Source organism: Diospyros lotus, chromosome 8 (genome assembly GCF_014633365.1).
Source record: "Diospyros lotus cultivar Yz01 chromosome 8, ASM1463336v1, whole genome shotgun sequence".
Taxonomy (NCBI): domain Eukaryota; kingdom Viridiplantae; phylum Streptophyta; class Magnoliopsida; order Ericales; family Ebenaceae; genus Diospyros; species Diospyros lotus.
This window is the reverse complement of record NC_068345.1, coordinates 30,473,319-30,484,200: the sequence shown is the minus strand read 5'-3', so window position 1 is coordinate 30,484,200 and position 10,882 is coordinate 30,473,319. Positions and strand designations below refer to the sequence as shown.

At 37.6% G+C, this 10,882-nt stretch overlaps 1 protein-coding gene across 1 annotated transcript; it reads right to left on the bottom strand.

Moving 5' to 3' along the window:
- Positions 1 to 1,254: 1,254 nt before the first annotated feature.
- On the bottom strand, positions 1,255 to 2,651 carry LOC127808164 (RING-H2 finger protein ATL54-like). Its single transcript, XM_052346574.1, has one exon. The coding sequence runs from the start codon at positions 2,516 to 2,518 to the stop codon at positions 1,415 to 1,417; it is 1,104 nt and encodes a 367-aa protein (XP_052202534.1). The 5' UTR covers positions 2,519 to 2,651; the 3' UTR covers positions 1,255 to 1,414.
- Positions 2,652 to 10,882: the final 8,231 nt, after the last annotated feature.

Below are 10,882 nucleotides of genomic sequence, written 5' to 3'. Positions count from 1 at the left end.
GGTTAAGGTCCGTAATTAAGGAGGGGGGAGGGACTGAGTGAAAGTCGAAGGTGCTCGTTCTAAGTAGATTGATGACGTGGCATACTTCAATTGGTCAACCTAGTTGAAACTGGTCGGCTGGAGCCAGTAATATCCTAAGAACATTCAAATCTCGGTATACTTGAGCTTAGGTGATAAAGGCCCCGCATCGGTAGGTTTTTTTGCTTTTTGAGTACGTTATTCTTGATGCAAATGTTTATAAAGAAATTAAGAGGAGGAAGTAAACTATACTAACTCTTGAGGATGAGGTTACCACAATTACGCAGATTTTCTATCTAATTTTAGAAATTACAGAGATTATTTTAATTATTATAAATAAATTAACTTTATTTATTTTTTTATTTTTTTTTTTGTCTTCTAGTCACCTGAATTTTTGAGGTTCGCAATGAATATTAATCTTATCACGAGTTCATCACGAATCCCAATATGATTCGAAAAATAAAAAGTTAATATTATTATGAATAAAAATTTTAACTTCACATAAAATTTTTATAATTTTTCAAAATAAAAGAGAGGTCTCTATAATTATACCCAAATTTAGGGGTGGTAATTATATTTTTACCTTAAAAACTTAATGTTAATGTCAATATAAAAGTCTTTTTTTTAAATTTGTGCTCAAAATAAATAAATCTAGACCCTGACTCAGAGATTAAGTTGAATTGAGCCCAAGTCCATACTAACTAACTTGTTCTTACTTTCTCATTTGTAGGCTAAATTTTAGCTTAATTCTATTCTTACTTCACTAAAAGATGAAAAAAAAAATGTAATCCACTTATTAAAAAATTACAAAATAATTAAAATTTTGACTTTTGCCCCCCTTGTAGCAAATAATAAAATCAATTGTTAAGTAGTAAATTAGTGTGATAATATAATTTTAAAAAGTTAATATATTTTATAATTTCTATCTAAGACTAAAGAGTATATTAAATATACACTACAGTACAATTTAGGATTTGGTTTAAGGCATTTTTATATCACAAATTGAAACCAAAGGGTAAGCCCCTTATTTCTCAAGATTTACAAACTAAATTATGTTATCAAAAATTTTAAATAATAAAAAAAAGTAAGTCCATTACCATTTGGTTTATTGGTTAGTATTAAATATATATATATATATATATATTGTATATTGAAATATTTTATCAATTAATAAATGTGTGTTTAAATGCTAAAAGTGTAGCTTAAAAGAAATATATGACATAAAAGCACCTTTTTCTTATCAATTTTGTCTTTATTCAAGTATTATTATTATGATTATTGTCTCCCATTACACTAATTTCCTGGAAATGACATTTATTCCCAGGAAATGTAAGAGTGCTCCACTATCTACCTTCTTTATTAAAAGCATTGCATTTGCATTTGCAGAGAATTACATTTACAGCGGAAAAACAGAACTTGAGCTCCGACCATTCCTTGATATGAAAAAGTTGCCACGGCATGAGAATGATCTATTCATTGACATGGAACTCTTCTGCACACACTCTGCACTCATCCTTGAATTTCCACAATCTCCTGATCCAACACTACCCGAACTGGATTCTCCATATTCTCTGACACTAACCCATTTGTCTTCCGGTTCATCCACACGGAAAGCCGAAGAAGAAGAGGAAGAAGAACAACAACAATCCATTGAAACGGACCTCACCAGTTGTCTCTTATCCCCCATGACCATATTCACACAATCCTTTGTTTCAGAAGCATGCGGGAATTGGCCTTCAACTTCAGCCTCTATTTCAGAAACCTCAATTTCGCCGACCCGGTTGTCGGTTAATGGACCATTGGTCTCAGGATTCCTCGCCTGCGTCTCCTCCGCCGGAGTTGAATTGGAAGAACTGTGGTCATTTGAAGGAGGAGGAGGAGGAGTTGCAGTCGAGGTGTTTGACAAAATTCCGGCACGGCAGATGGGGCAAGTGGTGTGTGATCTCAACCAAGTGTCGATGCAAGGAATGTGAAACGCGTGACTGCATTTCGGCAACAGCCGAAGAGTCTCGCCTTCTTGAAACTCACTCAAACAAACCGCACAATCGCTTCCATCGATCAGAGGCTCAGATTTCGTGTACTTGAAGACTGTGATTGAGTTGATGACGGACAGCTGGAGACCGACTGTGTTGATGTACCAGATCGGGTGGTCGATGGCGGGCCCCTGATTTTCATCCACAAAGTCTTCTTCATCTCGGCCATCTGCTTGCCTTGGCCGTGCCCTGAAAGGGTTCCAGCCGGAGCAGTACTTCACGACGAGCACGTAATAGCCGACGAGAAGAAAGATGCTGGCGAGTACGGTGGCGACGATGATCGCGTACGGTGAGAGTACCCGGGCTTGCCCTGCTGAAAGCGGCTGAGGAGATGGAGGCGACGGTGGCGGAGGCGTGACATAGAAGTATGGGCAATCGTATGGGCAGCGCGGACCGCAGAAATCTGGGCAATCCTCAGTCTGGTTTGTTGCATTTGAAATTGGGAAGAGTTCTCTGCTCTTCTTCATCTGGCCACCGGAAGGAAACCAAGGAAAAGCAGAAACTTTCAGGAAACTTTCTCGGTTTGTTTCTCTTTCTGTGCTTGTAGTGCAAGAATATGATACTGATACGTTTATTCGTGCATTATTTTATATATTTATATATATATATACAGTGGGGCAAAGGAAAGGTTTATGGTCATATTCGTACAGATCTCACTACTATTGTTTTATTTTTTTTCTTTTATTTTATTTTCTTACCAAATATATATTTATATATATAAATAGATAATGATTATTTGGTCGATCCAGTTGGCAATCGGTGGACTAGCTCAGCTGAATCTCCACGTCTGTTTGATAAGGACCTCGATATAGCTGCTAACGTAATCAGTCGATATCTATTTGATAAAGAATCTCGATATAGCTGTTAATATAATCAATCAATTGTATCGACCGACAAATGTCTACTCGATTGACAAAGGGTTAAATCGGCTAGCTAAATTTCTATGCATCTTAATAAAAGATCTCCATATAACTACTAACAAAATTAGTTAATTATATTGATTAATAAGAATTTTTTATTTATTTAAAAAACAAATGGGAATAAAATTATAATTTTACTCTAGTGAGTTGACACAATTGATTGATTGCATCGAGATCAAAAGCCCACTCGGGCAAGCAAATAAATGTTAAGCATTCTATTTAATTTAAATTAGTATAAAAAAGACTTTAGGTTTTGTTCTCAGGCTAACACGTGATTACTCACGTTATGCATAAAAAAGGCCATTTAAATCACTGTAAATAATTATCAATTAAAACATCATTAATCTCGTTCTTCTTAAATCCGATTTAAACTTAACAAATGACAGTCAAAATCTCTTGCCAAAGGCTACCCTCCAATTCAAACCGATGAGACATATTTAAGTCTCGAGTCGTTCTACAGGGCCCGACGGGTCTATCCAGCGGCTCATATAGAAGGGGTAAAAAGACGATTTTACCCCTGCTCACTTTACAAATTTGTAAAGTAGGCCACTGCCCCCCTCGCTCTACGCGTCTGCCCTGCCTGCCATGGCTGCCGCTCGCCTCTCCTCTACGCCTCGCTGCAGTCGCTCGACCTCGTCTCCGTCGCCTCGCCGCCTTGCCTCGCCGACAGTCGATGCAACGACTGTCGGCGAGACGACGGAGACAAGGCCAAGCGACTATAGCGAGGCCTAGGGGAGAAGCGAGCGACGATCATAGTAAGGAGGGGAGACACGCAGAGAGGGAAGGGGGAGAGCAGGGCGTGGGGGCAAAATGATCCCCTTTCGATAAATCCGTCAATAAACTTGTCGGGCTCTCTAACATTTTCCTTAAGCCTGTCTACTCTGGGTGGAGTGCCATTTTATTTTAGGACACTTAAAAGGGTATTTTGTAGACTGGTTAGTCATTTGCCGTTTTTAAACTTAGGAAGTTGGTGACTAATACGTAACACTCGTTTTAAACAGAAGCACTAGTATCTTATGAGGAGTTTGGTATGAGGTCTAATCATCATGTCTTTGTTCAAGTAGTTGTTCCATTACCATTTACCAGCAGTTGTTTGTGTGATCAACAAGTCCTAGAATTAAAGTCGCTCAAGGTGGTGGCGGATGCCCATCAAGGAAAGATTTGCAAGGGGGGTTTGGTTATTATTTTTTTTTTACCTTGAGAAAAAAGTGAAAGTGAGCTGATTAATATAACAACTTCCAAACATAATTATAAAGATTATTTATTATTAAAAAATTTAATTTGAGTTATAATTATTGTCACGAATGTGACACCTTAGTCCCACAAACATATACGGTGATAAGCGTCACATCTTACACTATGATTAAGATATATTTTTTAATTTTATATAAACCTGAATAAGAGAAAAGAGAAAAATCTTCCAGCCAAACGACTCTATTTTTTTAGATTTTATGTCTTCATCTCTTGTTTAATTTCTTATTAAACATGATTCACCTCTTTATGTTTTCTATATCTTTCATTTTTTTGGGTTAATTACCACAAATATCCATTTTTGTTGTGTTTTCAATTATATAGTCCTTTTTAATTCTTCTTAATACTAGCACCACTTTTAATTTGTTTCGAATTTGTGTCATTATATGTCTTTTGTCAAAATCGTTGGCTAAAAAGTTAATAATCCTTAATATGACGTATATTCACTATGATGAAAGTATCAAATTCTTAATTTACATATCTCTATCTATCTAATTTAGTGTATTTTATTTAGTTGGTGAGAGAATTGGAGGAAAGCAATGTTACATTTCAAGTCACTTTATTGACTAATTTATTCTTTTAAAAACTATATCATTTAATTGAGAGAAATGCATTAACAATTAAAAAATATTTTTAATAATAGACTAGTGACAATACATATTTAATACAAATTAAAAATCTAAAGTTGATATTAGAAAAAATAAAAATTAAAAACACAATAAAATCATTTTTGTCGATAATTAACTTCCTCTCTCTCTCTCTTCTTTCTCTATTGTATTCTTTTTATCTAAAAAAGAAAACAATATTCATTTAAAAATTCAGATAATTATTATTGTAAACAATTACATTTTTAACTTAATTAATAATATTTTAAACCATAACTCATTTATACTAAATTTCTAATTTCTAAGATAATATAAGTTCTAAATCAAAATTTCTAAGCAATGTAATATAAACAAAGTAATTATGTATTGTCTTGGATTGATCAATTTTTTTTAATTTTATTTTTTTGTGTATTTTAAATTTTTTAATTTTAAACAATTCAAATTTATCCAGGAGATAAATAGATTATGCTTGTCCATGTAACGGTTGTTGACAATTAACAATGGAAGAGGAAGTTGAGAGAGAGGAATTAGATATGAATTGTAGTCAAATGAAAATTATACAAGATGTGGAAAAAGAATATTATTTTTGTAAAAAAATACTGTATCTTTTGCTTCTTTTGAATTTTCTCATTTTTCTTATTTTGAATAAATTTTTGTAAAAATAAAAATTTAATTTTTTAGACAAAAAGTTGTGTCGTTAATTTAAAATTGACAATATTATGTAATTGTTATAGTTATAAAAAGTTTAAATATATATTTAATAAAAGTTAAAATTTATTATAATTGATATACGAGACAAAATTTATATATTTTTTTTAATAATTTGACCAAATAAAACTACAATAACTTATTTTTAGCCAAATAAAATCTACACAGGACTACCCTCAAACCACTTGAAATCTCTACCTCTAATTTACCTAAACACCAATTGTGAGCATCCACCAACATTTTATTTCAAAAGGTTAAAAAAACTCCTTAAAAAACAAAAAAAATGCCATATCTCTTGTAAAGCCAAAAAGATACTTAGGTGCATTTGATTGTAAGGGTGAAATTTAAGTGAAAAAAAATGAATTCCAGATAATTGAATTGTAGGAAAAATGAATTCCTAGAAATTAGGAGTTTAAGCTATTTGATTGATATAATTTTTTACTTAGAAAATGATGTTATTTTCCATCTTTTGTTGTTTGATTGGTAATATTTTCTATAGAATTTGATAATTTTTATTTTTCATTTCTATACATTTTATTTATCACAAAAAATTAAAAATAATAATAAACACTCTATTTATTAATTTATGATAAAATATAACAATAAAATAAAATAAAAATAAACCCAAAAATTACAAAACCACGATCTCACCTTCTCTCACCCCCAAACCCACTTTCTCACCCTCTTTGTCTCCATCTCGCATCTCCCTCCCGCCACCGCCGTTGCTAGGCGTTTCTGAAGGTGTAGAAGATCAGGTCGACAACCCCACGTCAATCTTCTGGGTAAGCGTCGATCTCCCGTGACCATGGCCAACAACCAGATCCTCGCCATCTGCTCCTCCAACCCCATCGTTGATCTTCTACACCATCAGCTCCTCCAACCCCATCGTCGATCTTCTGCACCATCGGCTCCTCCAACCCCATCGTCGCCATCTGGGTCAGCCACAACATTGTCATCGTCACTGTGAGTCTCTCTCTTTCTCTCTCTTCTGTGGAGATGGCGACGAAACCCAAGACAGAGCTCGTCTTCGGCGGTGGATGGCGACTCACAAGAAGTCGGAGATGGCGACGAAACCCGTGTCGGGGCTCGACTTTGGCGATGGATGGCAACAAAGAGAAAGGGGATGAAGCATGCTCGAATGGGAGAGGAACTAAAGAAATCGAGGTGGACAAAAGCAAATGTGTTGTGCGCGCGATGATTGAATTGTCTGGAAATGGAAAACAAGCCCCCCTCCTAGGAAAATCATTTCCCGCAAAAGCTAGAAAAGAGCATCACGTGACCGAAAATGGGAACTTAATTTTCCTAGAAAATAAGTGCAATCAAACACTGCCAAAGTTAGAAGTTGGATGAAAAATACTCATTGATAGAATTGAACTGATATGGCACACATCAAGAGGGATGGTGAATTGGTATAATTAAAAATATTCTTTTGGGAAGTAAAAATACTTTCGTATGGAGAAGAATAAAAAATGAAATCTTATCAATGAATAAGCAAAGTCAATAGAGCAAGGATGCAAACATAAAAGAGAAAAGATGAATAGCAGTGAAGACACAAATTTATAGTGGTTCAACCTTCCAAGCTTAGTCCACTACCTTAGCTATCCACTAAGGATTTTAAAACCAATTTCACTATCAAACCCCCTACTCAATATGAGCAGGTCCTCTAGTCCTTGACTAAGCAATGTACAACCTCCCAATTTAATAGATCCTCTAGCTACTGCTAGGAAAAATACAGAAAATGAAGTAGAGATTCTAAGAGTACAACTCTTAGTTACAAGCTCTCTCTTTAAATGAATGATTGAGGCTTAAAAGAATAGAACAATAAGATATCAAAGCCTCTTAAATGGAAATACAGAGAGAAAAAGTTAAAAGCTCGATGTAACAGTGAAGGCACGGTAGTTTAAGATATTTAATATTTTCCACTAGCCTTCAATGCGTCTTCAACCACCTATTTATAGTTGATGGTGGGCAAGTTCAAAATTTGGACTGTTGTGGGTGGTTGGGCGAGCATTTAATGCGCCAAAAACTAGCCGTTATAAGTTTCTGTGAAACACATAGTCGACAGAGAAAATAAGTTAGTCGATTATTTCATTAAACAAAGCTGAGCATAGTCAACAGACAAAAAATGATAGTCGACTATTGCTAAGACAAAAATCCCATAGTCGACAGATACATATGCATAGTCGACAGATGTAAAAATATGAAGAGAGTTTTAAATTTTAAGAACAAAAATAGTCGACAGATGAAAAGCCATAGTCGACTATCCTTATATGATAGTCGACGGATCCAAAAATAGTTGACAGATGCCTTAAATAGTCGACAGATCAAACCAGCATAGTCGACTATCCTTATGCATAGTCGACTATCCTTATAACATAGTCGACTATTTTTAGGCATAGTCAACAGCATTAAACCACATAGTCGACTATCCTTTTGAAAACATTGAAAACTTAACAAATCCTCATTTTGATCTTTTTGAAAGCAAGTTGAGATTATCAAAAGTATATTTTGAAACAAACATCACTCAAGCATACTCAATATTTCTTCTATAGGTTTTCATACCTTGCTTCAAAATTCATATATTACAAATTTATTTTCTCATTCATATAATCCATATAGTGGAGATTGATTTTCATATAGTTATTATCAAAACTATTTTATTACTAAGAATAAAATATTAATCTCCCTTTTTTGATGATGACAAAAACAAATATGAAAATCAATTCATTCATTTTATCTCCCCCTTTTTGTCAAAATCAAAAAGATTAATACTCCCCATTTTTGAAACACAGTGAGGCTCCCCCTGAAACCAAGTTGTACATAGAGAGAATTCAACTAAACCATGCAATCAGATTGAAGCATACATTTATAAGAGTAAAATGACAATACTAAAACAGTCATTCATCAAGAGATGTTGGAGTTCAACAAACCATAAAACAACAGGTAAATCTGCCAAAATAAGCATACATAAAGCAAAAGTAAAATGGAATGTATGATGAGGGTGTAACGACCCGCTCCCACTTACGGGCGCCACCGGTAAATAATCGACCAGATTACTCACCCGACAACCTCAACTGAAGGGTTGGACTATGTTTCAACAGGAAACGCCCTAGGTGGGAACTAGGCTTCGTCCTTCCCTTCGCTCCACTCAGGAATCAGTCCCAATTCAAATAAGAAAAAATCCAGCGGACCAAGACCCGAAACCCGAGTGAACTTCACCTCTCTTCAGCTCACCCCATAGCAAGCCAGAGGTGACCCAGGCACAAGGCTAGCATACAAACACTTCGCTGAGTATTGGGGATTTATGAGAACATACCTTGCTTATCTTGACTCGGTTCGAAACTTGGCTTTACCGACTATGCCACATTCAACAAGCAATCTCACAATCATCTATCACACTATGATGATTACACAATTAAATACATTTAAGCTCAAAACACAGACATTTACTCACAAGGGTATACATACACCACGCCCCCTGGCTACATACAAGCAATATTAAAAATACATAACTCGGGCAACTCAGCTAGTTGCCACAACGGCCTCCCGGCGCCATCCCTGCTTGCATCCGGACTTGCATCATCTACACATGAGGTAAAACCTCATGAGTCATAAAGACTCAGTAAGGGTGCAATGCATGTAAATATGAATATAATCATGTTTATGTATGCCAATGCATGCTAATGAGGCTAGGTCCACTCATCCTCACAACCCACTAGGGTTTGAGGCATCAACCTATCAGCCCCCCACCACACTAGTCCTCCTTATGGCCACAGGTCCACTAGAGCTTGCATCACACAAGATATAACCACTACATGCCAATGCAACATAAAAACATTATCAAGCACATTTACTAACTTGCAAGGCCACCTCCACGTGGGGCCATCCCTTACCTGGCTCGAAGCCTTATCTCTGCCTCGGCGAGAACGCCAGCCCGAACTTCGAGCTCTTCTAGGATTATCGCCTTCCCGGTCGAATCTAGGGACAAACACACAAAAACCCAACCCATTAACATCCGGCATTAACCCAATGCCCTCAATTTCACCACACATCGCAAAATCACCATCAATACTAACCACGGCATACGCCAGCCATCAATAAATTCCAAACAACCCCCGACCCAAGGTTTAATTCAACAATTAATTACTCTACACAATTTAATATCTCACATAAGGAAGTATTTTGAAAAGAGTTAATTAACTCACCTCAGTTAGTCTGGAAGAGAAAATCGGCTTATCGCCCACATTGGCATCGCCTATTGGACCGCCATAAAGCCCTCGGATTCATATACCGAACCTCTGGCCCACTCCTCGAGTCCCAAATTAATTTCCAGGACTTTCCCCCAATTTTTCTGGATTTTTCGGCTATTTTTCCTATTTTTTCCAGATTTTCATTTCTTTTTTTTTTTTTATTTCTTCTTCACTGTTCATCTTCTCCTCCATTTCTCCTCTCCGCGGCTGCTTCTTCCCCGTGCACATACAGGGCCGCGCCAGCTGCTGCGCACGACTGCCCACCAGCCGCCGCCTGGCCTCGCGCCAGCCACCGTTCGCAGCACCGCCCTCAATGGCCACCACCAGCCGCACCGTGCTGCCCCTGACCAGCCTCCTCGAGTGCCCCAGCCACTGCCTTTGCTCGCCATTTGCAGCTGCTGTGCGCTGCCATGGCCGCGCCTAGCTGCTGCAACAGCAGCTTCGCGCTGTAATGGCCGCGCCTCCGGCCATCTCGGATGCTTTCTCGAGCCCTTGCGACTGCCACAGCCTCCTCCGTGCATCCCCTACCGCTAACCAGCAGCTGGAACAGCAGCGAAGCTGCTGCCATGGCCGCTCGCCTTTGCTGCCTTCGGCCTTCATCGGCCTCAACTCGGCTAGCTTCGACCGCTTCCGCCTTCCGCCGCCATCAAACGCTGCCGCCCTCAGTCGCCATTGTTGCAGCTTCATAACACAGCTGTTTCGGTAGCATCAGCCATGGCCGCCTTAAACCAGCTAGCGACCAGCCGCCCTCATCTCTCTAGATCTCGATCTCTCAATCTCGCGATGCCTCGGCCAGCACTCTCCCACGATCTCCCTTTTTCAAATGCTCGATCAAACTCTCTCTCGATCTCACTCTCTTTCTCGCACTCTCTGGTTCAAAATTTCATAGGGAGGGGTACTGAGGAAGCTTGCCCAGCAAGCTCGGGCATCCCCTTAAAAATCTAAGCAATTTCCAAAATTCCTCAATTGCCCCTCTTTAATCTCAACTCTCGGCCACTTCTCCACCTCACACGAGCTGACTATTTCGACCATTTCAATATCAGAGGCGCGAAGCTTCAAGGAAGCTTCCTCACGCCTATTTATATATATATATATAT